Genomic DNA, 14450 nt, shown 5'->3' on the forward strand with positions numbered 1-14450 from the left:
CTACGCCATTGCGAATTCTAAGCTAGCAAACAAAGACCTCTGAGCCGAAGAAAAAACCCCGAGACTCATTATCTGTTTACAGACTTGAAAGTAGCATACGATTCAATTAAGCGCATTGAAGTCTACTGTAAGTCTCGTATGCTCTTTGGCTTTGCGGATGATATTGTATGTTTCGTTTAAAACGAAACGCGCCGAATTTGTCGCATAAATCTTCGCCATACAAAATGTATGGCGACGATTTCTGCGACGAATTTGACGTATTTTGTTTCAAGGAAAACAAAATTACTCTGGAAGGTCGAAAAGTAATGAACTTTCGTGATTTTTTCTGTCAGATATTTAAAGTAAAGTTAAGTGTTCAGGTATTCTGGCTATTGATTAAGGTATATTTGAAGATGTATTTTGCATATCGTGCAGGCAAATATAGTGAGTATTAGGCTGTAGGCAGCTAGGAACGTGGTAACTTTCTCTAAATCAGTACCTAATTGGTGGTAAGCTTTTTCAGCATCTACTGAGCTGGTTTCGCAAATTTTTGAAAATTTCAAAAATTACCAAAATGGTGGCCATTTTAGTAAACCTAATTTTTTCCCAGGTAAAATCACTACTTAAAAAATCATAAAACATTGAATAATATAGAGATATAAAGAATATAGATATAAAAAACGGCTATGTAACAAGTTAGATAATCCATTTTGACATCCTACAAAAAAATTCAGCTATATCGGTTCAGTAGATGCTGAAAAAGCTTACCTTACTCACTTTTACGGCAACCGACCGATTACCGATCCAATGCCGAATCCAGAATACGTCGCCATGTCACTCGGTTTTGGGCTGATACCCTTTAATCTCCCCTAACACCTATTTCGCGGGCATCCTCGTCGACAGCACATATCCAACGAGTGCGGGGCCTACCTCGAAGTCGACGGCCTCTATCGGGATTTCACACCAAGAGCTCGCCGATCGGCCTCTTTCAACGTCCACACGGCGCTCCCACAGACCGTTATTATAAAAAAAATGCACCAAGGAATCTGAGTACACCATTCGATTCGTTATGACGTCCAGAATCTCTGGTCAAAATTTCAAAATCATCGTACGGTACATTTTTGAGTAATGACCTTTTGAAGGTCGTAAAGTACAAAAAAGTGGTATAATAACGACGAAATACTCATTGCAAGGCACGTATTTCAACCACCATGTTATGGAATAACTTCCAAAATAGTTTCTACACATTCCAAGAGTTATTTTTCAAGACATTAACAATTGGTGAAAAGATTTATTTGAAAATCCCACAGTGCACAATGATCGGAAAATTGAAATTTCCGCCCAAAATTCATTTTTTGTGCCAAATTGTTGGTTTTCCACTGCAGATGATTATGACATATAGAAAAGGTTTTGTACTGACAAGGGGCTGTCTTTAAACCACGTAAACTGAGGCAAATGTCTTGTGTTATCGAATAAACGTAAATAACTCGTTAGTGGAACGAGTTAACCGATTACTGTTTTCAGCAAAGATGCACATAACAGTAAAACGCTTCTTATGGCTTTGAGAGTTAGTTCGCGATTTGTCCGCAGAGATGGCGCACGAATCTAACTTTTGATAGGATCATCCAGGAGATATGGTTTCTCCAGCAAAGTTGTAAATCTATTCAATTCAAACAAAACTACTGAAGACGAAACGATTTAGCAAATCTCGATTGTAGAGCCAAATGTTGATACAGTTTTCTATGGTATTGTTTGTAAATGAAACTGTTCTAAAACGGTGCTTGATCAATTCAATGCAATAATTTATAACATTTTCTGTTCTAGGTTGTATGAACAAACTCACAAAATCGATATTATTAACTTCCTCGTATGACCTCGTATGATCCTTGCTATGTCATATGTTGATAAGTCAACATAAAACTCCAAAAAATTACGTAAAAAATTAAAAAAATTTAATTATCTTTATCTACAAAAACGTAAATTTTACTCAAACTATTAACATATGTTTTAAGCAACGTATTTTCTAATAAACCAATTATTCTAATAATTTCACGTTTTTTTCGATGTGTTTTGAACCAAATTGCTATAATATACAAAAAACTTTGTTGATAAATCACCCAAAAATTAAAAAAATGGGAAAAATGGAAAATTTTTAATCATCTTTTTCTACCAAAACGCAAATTTTCCGCAAACTTTTAATACATATTCTTGAAGGGCACAAGTAGGGCTCTCAGACACACTATCAGGTGCTGTGCTTACACGTGCTTACATTTAATGTTTTTGATGGTCAAAATTAGGAAAATTACGCATATTTTCAATGTCGCCTGCGACTGACTCTGTAGGGTTGAAATCAATTACCCATCCTGTTTTAGGAAACTAATTCAATAAGCTTTCAATCATATGTGAACATACCATGATAGCTTTAGTAGGTTTTTATATATTCCAAAATATTCACTATTTTTCTACGTTTCTGATAAAATACTACAAAATCATGTGCAGATAAAATACTACAAAATCATGTGCTCAAAACATCCTGAATATGAAATTCGCATTTTGGTAATTTTGGCCACTTTTTTATATAGGGACCGTTTTATGTGCAGTGCACAGTGGTCTAAATTCGAAAAATCGTGATCGTTCTAGATTTAACTGTGAAAAACTGGTTTTATCTACTAAGTGTCTTCAGCAAAATTGTTTCGTAGAACAAGGCCTCACTTTTGGCATTTTTATTTTTTCGATCAATCCACCTAACAATTAGAAAAAACCTAAATTAATCCACCTAGCGGTCCGACCCAGCCTTTATCATTCAAACTTTTATTTGTAAAAATAGATTTACATGAACGCTTCAATCCAATAAATGTATGTCACTCTTCAGGTTCTAAAATATTGATGTTGTAATCTATACATATAAAAATGTAGTCCGGTCTGTCTGTCTGTTTGATCCATATAGGCTCGAAAACTACCGAACCGATCGACGTGAAAATTTGTATGTAGGGGTTTTTGGTCCCGATAAAGGTTCCTATGATAGTTTGAGACCCCTTCCTCTTCTAGAAAGGAGGGGTCCAATACAAATGAAACATACATTTCTGCACAACTCAAGAACAAACCAAGCAAACGAAACCGAATTTGGCATGTGGATGTTTTAAAGGGTAATAAATATGTCCATTATGGGTCGACGCCCCTCCCTCTTATGGAAGCACATGTTTCTGCACAAATTTCTGCACATCTCGAGAACTAATCAACTAAATGGAACCATATTTGGCAGGTGAATGTTTCAAGTGGTAACAAATATGTTCCATAATCGACCTCAGGCAACATTTTGGATATTGTTTTTAGCACATTTTGCATGTGTAGGATAAGTACAACGATACACTGTGCCCCAGTGCTGAGTCGAGAAAATTTCCAGCACAAAAAGATACTCGACATCGCTAACCACAGAGCCACGGGGACCACAAGAAAGATACACAGGAGCTGAATTCGACCACAGATACCATTTTGAATTCTTATATGGCGACTTCCGGCTACGGAAAACCAGCGGCAAACGACCAAATACCACCCAATATGAGTATTTTCGGAATCGTAATGATGCACTGGAGCCACAAATCGGCTTCAGGCACCATTATGAATTGCAGGATGGCAACTTGTGGTTTCTGGAAAACAGCCAAAAATGGCCGATTTCCGTCTAACATGAGTATCTCCGGATCTAGAATGATACACAGCAGCTGAAATCGAAAATGATCAAATTACACCCAATATGGGTGTTTTTTCAACCAGAATGACGCTCAGAGCCCAGAAATTATATTAAATACCATTTTGAAATCCAAGATGGCGACTCCCGGTTTGTGAAAGCCTAAAATAACCAAACACTTTCTAATAAGAGTATCTCTGGAACCAGAATGATGCAATGAGCGAACAATTGACCACAGGCACCATTTTGAATCGCTAAATGGCAACTTATAGGAAACAGTCGAAAATGACCAAATAATACTCAACATGGATATTTCCGTAATCGAGATGATACATAGAAACCAAACATTGACCCTTGACACCATTCTCAACCAAAATAATTAAATACCTCCCAATATGGGTATTTCCGGTGTTAGATTGATGCCAGAAAATTTGCTGAAAATGACCGAATACCACTCAATATGAATATATTCAGAATTGGGGCGATGTACAGAAGCCAAAAGTTGAGGATGTTGTCATTTCGATAAAACCAATAAAACCGATAAACCAAACGATTTGTCTTTTGACTTTTAACATATCCTATGGCCGATTCGTCGTGCATTTGCAGACTTTGAACACATCGCAAGGAATCAATGAATTTGGAACGTTCAAATAGTACAAAACCACATTTAAATTATGTTGAGGCCACATAAATATATCAATCAAAGCAGGTATAGTTTTAAATAGTCTTTGAATTTCTTTTCTTACCATAACTTTTGAGCCACATATCAAATTGTTATGAAGTTTGTTATTTGTAAGTTTGAGAGATGACTCGTTCGTATGACACTAGTTATGTTCAAATAAGTCATGTGAAATAATAGACTTTCATTGTTTTATTAACAATTTAATACATAACGGTGGCTTAAGTTCAATTATAATCAAATGAAATGAGATCGTATAGGGCAGCCAAGCTTTGAAACCACGTGTTCCATCATAATTCATCGGTTAACCCTTAACTAGCCCGCTCATCTGATAATAATATTGATCAAATCGGTTGTGTAGTTTTTGAGATAATGAAGTTTCGTGATTTTCACATTTTGGTACTTTACAGACGAAGTTATAGTCCGATTACAGTAAAAATCAATTGGGTGTTACGAGGCAGCTAGACTTATTAATTGACACTAATTTTGTGGAAATCGGGTCAGCCATCTCTGAGAAAGTGAGTGAGTTCAAGTAGTCTTTGGAATATGTTCCTTTTCCATAGCTGGATTTCACATTTTTAAACATAACAGGCAAAGTAATAGTCCGATTGCAAAACAAATCAATAGGGTCTTATGGGGCAACTAGACCTTCCATTTGACACTGATTTTATGAAACTTGGTTCAGCCATCTCTGAGAAACATGAGCGAGATTAAGTAGTCTTCAAAACACGTTTCTTGTCATAACTTTTGAACCACAAGTTCAATCTTTATGAAATTCAAAAGTTAAGGGTTTTTCAGGTAGCCCGTTCATTTGAAATCAATTTTGTTCAAATCGGTTGTGTAGTTTTTGAGATAATGATGTTTCATGATTTTTACATTTTGAAACATAACCTCTAAACTAAAAATCCGATAACAATTACAATCAATTGGGTCTTATGGGACAACAAGACCTTTCATTTGCAATTAATTTCATGAAAATCGGTCCAGCCATCTCTGAGAAAAGTGAGTGAGAATAAAAATCTGCACATACACACACACACATACAGAAAATGCTCAGCTCGTTGAGCTGAGTCGAGTGATATATGCCATTCGGCCCTTTGGTGCACTTTTATACTTTCGGTTTCGCAAGTGATTGCTATACCTTTCTAGGAGAGAGGCAAAAAGATTTCTTTTAATTTTTCAATATACTAGAATGCATCCTTCAGCAAAGTTGTGGAAAATTTTAGAAGAAAGACAATTGCTGAAAACTGCGATGTCCTATCTGTACGTTTTACACGACAAGATAGAGTTTTTTGTAGAACACCCCTCTTTAAAATTAGGTTTTTGTCTATAACTTTTTCTATGATTGTCAAAACAATACATTTTAAGAAGTCTTGAAAGAATCATAGTTGAATTAATAAAATATAAGAACATTTTGCATTGCTTTGACAATTACAGACAAAATTAGTTATGTTTACTATTATTTATTTTTATTTTATCTTTTATATTTATCTTTTATCTTTTATCTGCCTTTCATCTAGAAAGGTATAGCAATCACTTGCTATATTCTCACTCATTTTTCTAAGAGATGGCTGGACCGATTTTCATGAAATTAATTGCAAATGAAAGGTCTTGTTGTCCCATAAGACCCTATTAAATTTTATTGTAATCGGATTTTTAGTTTAGAGGTTATGTATCAAAATGTAAAAATCATGAAACATCATTATCTCGAAAACTCTACATCCGATTTAAACAGAATTGGTTTCAAATGAACGGGCTACTTGAAATACCCTTAATTTTTTTTTTATAAAGATTGAATACATGGTTCAAAAGTTATGGAAAGAAACGTGTTCTGAAGGCTGTTTAATCTCACTCATGTTACTCAGAGATGGCTGGACGGATTTTCATAAAATCAGTGTCAAGTGACAGGTCTAGTTGCCCCATAAGACCCTATTGATTTGTTTTGCAATCGGACCATTACTTTGTTTGTTATGTTTAAAAATGTGAAATCTAGCTATGAAAAGGAATATATTCCGAAGACTACTTGGACTCACTCACTTTTCTCAGAGATGGCTGACCCGATTTCTACAAAATTAGTGTCAAATAAAAAGTCTAGCTGCCTCATGACATCCTATTGAATTTTTAATGTAATCGAACTGTAACATCGTATGTAATTTACCGAAATTTTTAAAATTTCTAAAACTAGAATGTATTATGGTAATTGAGTGATGTGAATACCTTCTTTTTAGTGTGTTAATACTTTTGAGATGCATTGTCGGTTTTCAGCAAGTAAACTGTCAAATTTGTAAGTGAAACAAAGAATATTTTCGTGAACGCGATATTTGATGTAATTTTCATTCCACGAAAAATAGTGGATAACTCGTGAAACTTATGTGTCGTCCTTTGTTCCCGATAGTTAAGTGTCTAATTAGTCTTTCCTTGGTTTTCTAGTGAAAATTCAGCAGATTTTCGATGTTCCGATAGAGAGCTACGATCGTTTGAAAAATTTATAGCCAGGTCGGGCAAGACGGACACACTAAGGTAGGGAAAGATGGACACGCGAATTTTCCAAAAATGTTCACATGTAATATCGGTTGTGTACTACAGATGTTTACAAAGTACATCCCCAAGAGAAACCAGCAAACGGTTCACGTGATGTATAGATGGACTCTAGTAACGTAGAGTAGTGTATGGCCATCACTTAACACATAAATCAACAGAATACGTAACGTACTACATAATTTTTGTGAGTGTCCACCTTTACCATCGTAGTGTCCATCTTACCTATCCCAGGTGTCCGTCTTTCCCAACCATGTCAAAAAAGCAATTTGTAGTCATATTTTTGAAGACCCACAACACATAAAACTTGGAGGAACTTATTACCAAAAATATTAATGACAACAAATGATCTTAAGTTTCAACTGCAATCTAAATAGCAACCCCTGAGTAATTATTTAGGTTAAACCTTAGGGTGTCCGTCTTTACCTACTTTCCCCTATCAGATGAGCGGGCTGGTTAACTGATGAATTATGATTGAACACGTGGTTTCAAAGTTTGGCTGCCCTATAGGTTCCCATTTCATATGATTATGATTGAATGTAAGCCACCGTTATGTATTTATTTGTTAGTCAAACAACGAAAGTCTATTATCTCAAAGATTACATGACTTATTTGAACATAACTAGTATCATACGAACGAGTCATCTCTCAAACTTACAAATAACAAACTAAATAATAATTTGATATGTGGCTCAAAAAGAAAAAAAAATTCAAAGACTTTCTAAAACTATACCTGCTTTGATCGATATATGTGGCCTCAACATAATTTAAATTTGGTATCGTACTATTTGAACGTTCCAAATGCATTGATTCCTTGCGATGTGTCTTACAATCCAAAATGTTGCCTGAGGTCGATTATGGAACATATTTGTTACCTCTAAAAACATTCACCTGCCAAATTTGGTTCCATTTACTCGGTTAGTTCTCGAGATGTGCAGAAATTTGTTTTTCATTTGTATGGCACCCCTAACTTCCAAAAAAAGGAGGGGTGTCAAAACACTATGGACATATTTTTTACCACTAAAAACATTTACTTACCAAATTTGGTTCCATTTAGTTGACTAGTTCTCGAGATGTGCAGAAATTTGTGTTTCATTTGTATGGAATTCCTCCTTTCCAGAAAAGGGAGGGGCATCCAACTATTATTGACATATTTGTTACCTCTTAAAACATATACATGCCAAATTCGGTTTAATTCTCTTGGTTTGTTCTTGAGTTGTGCAGAAATTCATGTTTCATTTGTATGGGACCCCTCCCTTCCAGAAGAGGCAGGGGTCTCAAACTATCATAGGAACCTTTATCGGCACCAAAAACCCCTACATACAAATTTTCACGTCGATCGGTTCGGTAGTTTTCGAGCCTATATGAATCAGACAGACAGACAGACAGACCGGGCTGCATTTTTATATGTATAGATTACAACATCAATATTTTAGAACCTAAAGAGTGAATATACATTCATTGGATTGAAGCGTTCATATAAATCTATTTTTACAAATCAAAGTTTGAATGAGAAAGGCTGGGTCTGACCGCTAGGTGGATTAATTTAGGTTTTTGGTAAAACTAAAGACAAGTTTTGGCTCTTGAAAAGCGTTTTCCGGTGATTTGAAGCTTCGTTGTAGGATTTTTTTTTTTGGTGTTCGGTATTTTTAACCCAATTTCAAAAACGTTGTCCGAAGATTTCGAGCTTCAGTTTTTTTTTTATTTGAACCTACTTTTGCCTTAAGGAACGTTTTCGGCGGAATTGACTTTAATTTGGAATCTTTTTCGTGAGTCATCGTTAACGTTTTTTACTACTGCAATGCGAAAACATCAAACGATAGGATCTCCTGGGTCTTGAGCCTTCTAAAACGGCAAAATACGATTTGTATCATGAAACTGCACCACCATAACCACCAATGTAGACGCATGGTGGTTATGGTGGAATCAAAGATTTAAAAAATCTATCTCTAAAATATAATATTATTTCTCCATGAAAATTTGAAGCGGGTTGTAAAATGATTTTCGCATAGTTGTTATTTCAAGTACAATTTAATACTTCTCCTTGGAAGGCGCCTCAATTTGATGTAAATTGATAAATATAATTTGGGAATCGACCGTAATATTGATATCGGGGGATTTTGGCTAAGCGGTTGAAAGCTTAAAAAAGCCATAGGACGAGGAACCTTAGCATTTTTTCACTGATGAAGACACCAACCGGTGTTGAAACGTTGGACAGAATCAAATAAGTGTTTCCAAATTAAAAGACCGCTTAGCCGAAATCCCCCGATATAAATTGATAAACTTCGGGTGACAGATTGAATTCAAAGAAATCGTTTCCGGTCATTTTTTTTTCTTTTGGTACAAACTCCAACTGTCCAGGAGCTTTACAAATTCGAATGAAGAAAGTAATCATCACCTAAAATTTAAGAAATCTTCAAAACCAGAATCAGTTAAGTGGAATGAATACCTACTTATACATTCGTAAAAATCTTTCTTGAATTACTATAAGTAGTATGCACGCTCACGGAGCAAAAATCTTAAAATTAGCTGAGAGTATTCATCTCACCGTTACAACCTTCCTTGAGTCGTCAGTTTAGAATTGATTGTTAATTCCTAAAAGGTTGCATGTTAATTTTAAGTTTTATATACACTTTTGATTTGTGCCTCAATTTTATTTACCGTTTGTCTGGAGAGCTCGTACAAAGCTATTTTCACTGAAATAAATTGATGGATTTTTTTCAACTTGAGGAGGTCGTATTGACATTTTTTTTCCTATTAAATAGAGTTTATTTGACTCGACATTCCCATGACTTGTAAGGTTAGTATTGACATGATTTTTGTATCGATTTTGCGGCAATGCACCCATTATAGCAAACATGTACCGAGTCATGTACCCTGGAATGACCAACTTATCTGCAATGATTCCAAACTCTTAACGGAAAAGCCCTATATAAAGGAAGAACTTACTCACTAGTTCTGCTAGTTTAATCAGTGAAGGAGAGTTTAAGCGAAGCATTCGAAATGATATATTTGAATCATACTGTTTTAGAAGAAGTTTTTCTTGTTGCCAAAGGCAACCTTCTACGTCGAATTCGTAATGGATTTTACTTTTTTATCAAAACACTGCTATACTGTAATCACGTTTTCCAGTCATGACTTATTTTGCGGGTGTCTACGCCGTTTGCTGGATAATTTCTGATTCTTTCAAGCAAAGCAATTCGTCGCTTCTTCAAACTGGCTTCCCAATCACTGTTATCCGGGCCGAAGCATCATTAAATGTTTCACAAAGCTTCGCCATGCACCGCGCGATCGAATTGGGTTGCACCGTGTTCCTGGTCGAAGAGGATTCCGTCATTCGATTCCTAGACAGCTATATTCCAACTCACGACGGAACCAACTTTCGTCGTCCGGAGAAATACATAATTATGTCAATTCAAACTCCCGGGAAAAATGCGACGGAGCTTTTGCGTAGAATCCAACAACATCCGGCGATCGACGAAATTGCAAACCTGCTGCTGCTGGTAACTAACGGTAGTCAAATCGATTTACTAACGCATCGTTTTGTCGGTAACGTGCCGCAATCACGTGAGCTGCTCCTGTTGGATACGTTTTTACTAAGCAACGAAACATCCGTTCAGGGCGGTAATCTGTTCCCGGACAAATTGTCCAACCTAATGGGAAAAAGGATGCGCGTAGCGACTTTCCATCTTCTGCCATGGTCAATGATGCGTCCGGTGGACGACGGTATCGTGCTATATCTGAACCAATCGTATACTATAGATGGACTTGATGGATATATTCTAATTCAGTTTTGCCTTTGGTATAATTGCACCTGGGAGCTTTTTGTTGGTTAGTAGTAGGACAAAACTTTATGAGGCAATGTCTGAGCAGTGAATAAATTTCAGATCAAGAAAATCAATATGGAGTCGTGTTTGAAAACCACACCGGAAATGGAATGATCGGATCATTGGTGGAACGCAAAGTTGACCTAGCAATCGGAGCGGTCGGTGCTTGGGCATCACTGTTTCAGTATTTTAGCTTTTCGAATCCAATCATGTGGATAGGAGTGACCTCACTCACACCCAGACCCAGGTATTTTTCCTCATGAAAAGTCTTACTATTATTATAATGTTTCCATTTCAGGTTGGTTCCACCGTGGAAGATCGTATTCATGATGTTCACCAACACTGTTTGGTTCCTTTTGATTGCCACCTTCATAGTGGTAGTGTTGTTTGAGTATCATTTGCCAAAAGGTAATGCTTCCCTGTTGAATCGCAAAAGAAGTCTATCACGAAGTTTCCTCAATGTTTTTGGCGCGTTTTTACTGCTTCCATCCGAGATGAGGAGAGGTCGGATATCGGAAAACATTCTTTCGATTTCGCTTACAATTTGTACCTTTCTTGTTGGATACGTTTATATCGGCAAAATTCATAGCATTCTAGCGGTTCCAGTTTTTCAACCTCCCATAGATAATGTTTACGACTTGGCTGTGAGTGACAAACACTGGAATGCACCGCACGAGGCTTGGATGTACGCATTGATTGGATCGCTGAATGTATTTCACTCAGTATTCTGTTGACAGTTCTAAAATCACATTTTTTCCATTTTCAGCCATACGTCCAAAAAATTCTAACAACCTTTAGAGTAACCCCAATCGATGAACTTAAACATATCGCTGATGAAGGTGAGGAAGCTCTGGTGGTTGCTGTGCTTAATTTTGGTCATTTCATGGTCGGACCCTGGTTTACGGCGGAAAACATAGAAAACTATCGACTCATGTCGGAGCTGATTTACTTCGAATATGACACTGCGTACGCTACCAAAACTTGGCCCATGTTGGAACGATTTAATTACCTTATCGGGTGGATTCGTGACGCCTGTCTGTGTCGATTCGTGGAGTCGGAGGATGTATTTCGCTACATGAATTATAGAGTTCAAATCTCGATCGAACATTCGCGCGACAAGCCACACAATGTGTTGAAACCGTTTGGTGTGGACAGCATCGAAGGTGGGTTGCTGATGCTTGGTTGTGGTTATTTGGCTGCGATGGCAGCACTGGTGTTCGAGCTGTTGTCATGGAAGCTCGAGAGAGAAAGAGTCGCCAGACGGTTGGCCGATAAGTGGAGGCAACAAATACAACGCAAAAAGCTAGCAAGATGGGGCAAGCTTTGAATTACCCAGGAATGCTAAATTTTAATTCTTTTTATATGAACTCAAGCAACACGACTCTGTAAAATCAATTAAAATGGCAATTCTAACAACTTCATCACCCCAACACAAGCTCTTTATTATGCCCTAAGTAACTAATTATGCCCTAACTAACTACTTAACTACTTATCGTTCACTTTGAATTTTTACTGAAGTTAAAAAAGTGTAACTTTTTATTAATTTATTGCTTCAATCAAGTGAAATGAACTTTAATTTAAGGAATATTCATTTAAATCTAGTCTTTTAGCAAAAGTTGCACATTTTAAATAATATAGGGGGAATAGGGGCTCAATGAGCCCCCTAACTTAGTTGCTGATTTCAGCATGGAAACGACAAAACTTGAATTAACTATCTATAATTTAAGGTACACTACTCAAAAATTGAAAAGTTTATTGTCTAATTCCCCTACCTACTAATAAAAAAAAATCTTTTTTTTATGGAAGGCTTCATTTCAGTATATTAATTTTCTTATGCCAACGTAAGAACAATCACATACCGCGACACGAGACAGGACATAAAGGGTGTCCACGATGAAATTGCCACACCATGAAATTGCTCTAACTTTTTAACCGTTGGGTAGAATTTAATGAAAATTTGGGTGGATTTAGTTCATAGTGCATTATTTACATCCTGCAAGTTTAAAAGTCCTGTGATCGAAACTCGCGGAAATGGAGTCGAAAGAACAGCTCGTGCGTGATAAAATCTTGCGCATTCATCACGAGAACAAGGATCTCTCGCATCGTTCCATCGCTAAAACGTTGGGAATCGCGAATTCCACGGTGTCGCGAGTGATTAAGCGGTTCGAGGAACGATTGACTACCGATCGGAAGCCCAGAAGTGAAAGAAAAAGTATTCCGTACAACACCAAAAATCACAACCGCGTAGTTGGGGCCTTCAACCGAAACCCGAACGCCTCCGTTCGGGATGTGGCTAAGAAGCTGCACCTAAGCCGAAGTTTTGTCCAGATGGCCAAAACTAAGGCTGGGCTTCGAACGTTCAAGGTACAAAAGGCCCCTACTCGCGACGAGACCCGATCGAAAGAGCATAACTGAAAAATTACAAAACTCTATCAACACGAGATACAAATAACAAATTTTGATACGATTTTGTATTTTCCCATATGCTTTTGATAACGAAATTGAATCTGAATGAGTTATGATAACAAATTCTGAAATGAAGTTGTTCTGAAACAAGTTTAACAGATTTTTAATCTCTATCAAAACCTGTTATTTCCAACAATGGTTGTTATTATACTGTTCTATATGCTATCTTATTTTATTAGAAAGCAGATACGTTAGTAACAAAGCTTGATATGGATTTGATACTAGTGGAATCATTTTTGTTACAATTTTTGTTATTTTAACACCTAACGGGATCAAATCGAAAACACAACCTGAAAGGTTTTTCTCATAACACACTAACAGCTTCTGTTACAATTTTGTTTTGCCCTTCTGATCGGCGAAGCAGAGCAAGTCCGCCAAAACTCGTGCCAGGAAGTTGTACCTCAACATGCTGACGAAAGTTGAATGCTGCATTATGGACGACGAAACATATGTGAAGGCCGACTTCAAACAGATCCCCGGCAACCTGTTTTCACGGCCAAGGATAAGTTCAGCGTTCCGGAGCATGTCCGCACTCAGAAGATGCCCAAATTTTCGAAGAAATTCCTGGCAAGCCATCTGCACGTGCGGGAAGCGGAGTGCACCTTTCGTGACCCAGGACACGATGAACGAACAGGTGTACATGAAAGAGTGCCTCCAGAAGCGGCTGCTTCCTCTTCTGAAGGCCCACAACGTCCCAACCTTCTTCTGGCCAGATTTGGCTTCATGCCACTACTCCAAGGAAGTGGTATGCGGACAATAAGGTCAATTTCGTGCCGAAAATGTTCAACCCTCCCAACACTCCGGAGCTCCGCCCCATCGAAAAGTACTGGGCGATTATGAAGCAGCACCTTCTTAAACAACCTAAGGTAGTGAATACAGTCGAGGAACTGAAGAAAGTATGGGTTTACATGCAAAAAAGGGTTGATTCACAGGTTGTGCACAATCTTATGGCCGGGGTTAAGGCCAAAGTGCGGGCATCTGCGTATGGACTGTAAATAAAATACGAGTAAAATGGTAAAATGAAGTTTAATAGTTATTTTTCAATTTTTGAAAATTTGATGGCAAACGGATGAAAACTCGAATTTTGCGAATCAATTTTGTGTGTGGCAATCAGGGTGGGGAAATGTACTCGTACGTTACAGTATTCACACGACAGTAGCAAGATTTTTGTAATTACCAATGTGGAATGAAACATTACGCGACAGTAGCCGCTATCGAAGTTGCATACGATCTGCTTTATCTCTTGCTTTATGTCACGAATTCAATATGAACAACA

At 37.1% G+C, this 14450-nt stretch overlaps 1 protein-coding gene across 1 annotated transcript; it reads left to right on the forward strand.

The window, feature by feature from the left end:
* The first annotated feature begins 10077 nt into the window (after positions 1–10077).
* LOC129730765 (uncharacterized) lies at positions 10078–12286 on the forward strand. The gene is made up of 4 exons (XM_055690325.1): positions 10078–10712; positions 10769–10955; positions 11007–11418; positions 11475–12286. Exons 1-4 carry the CDS (start codon positions 10160–10162, stop codon positions 12033–12035), a joined length of 1713 nt encoding a protein of 570 aa, XP_055546300.1. The 5' UTR covers positions 10078–10159; the 3' UTR covers positions 12036–12286.
* The last annotated feature ends 2164 nt before the right edge of the window (positions 12287–14450 follow it).

Source organism: Wyeomyia smithii, chromosome 3, assembly GCF_029784165.1.
Source record: "Wyeomyia smithii strain HCP4-BCI-WySm-NY-G18 chromosome 3, ASM2978416v1, whole genome shotgun sequence".
NCBI classification, from domain to species: Eukaryota; Metazoa; Arthropoda; class Insecta; order Diptera; family Culicidae; genus Wyeomyia; species Wyeomyia smithii.

Excerpts from the sequence above, each read along its gene's own strand:
- LOC129730765 (XM_055690325.1), top strand. The coding sequence starts at position 10,160 with ATGCACCGCGCGATCGAATTGGGTTGCACCGTGTTCCTGGTCGAAGAG. Across the intron at positions 10,713-10,768 it reads CACCTGGGAGCTTTTTGTTG|ATCAAGAAAATCAATATGGA; the intron begins GTTAGTAGTAGG and ends AATAAATTTCAG. Across the intron at positions 11,419-11,474 it reads CATTGATTGGATCGCTGAAT|CCATACGTCCAAAAAATTCT; the intron begins GTATTTCACTCA and ends TTCCATTTTCAG.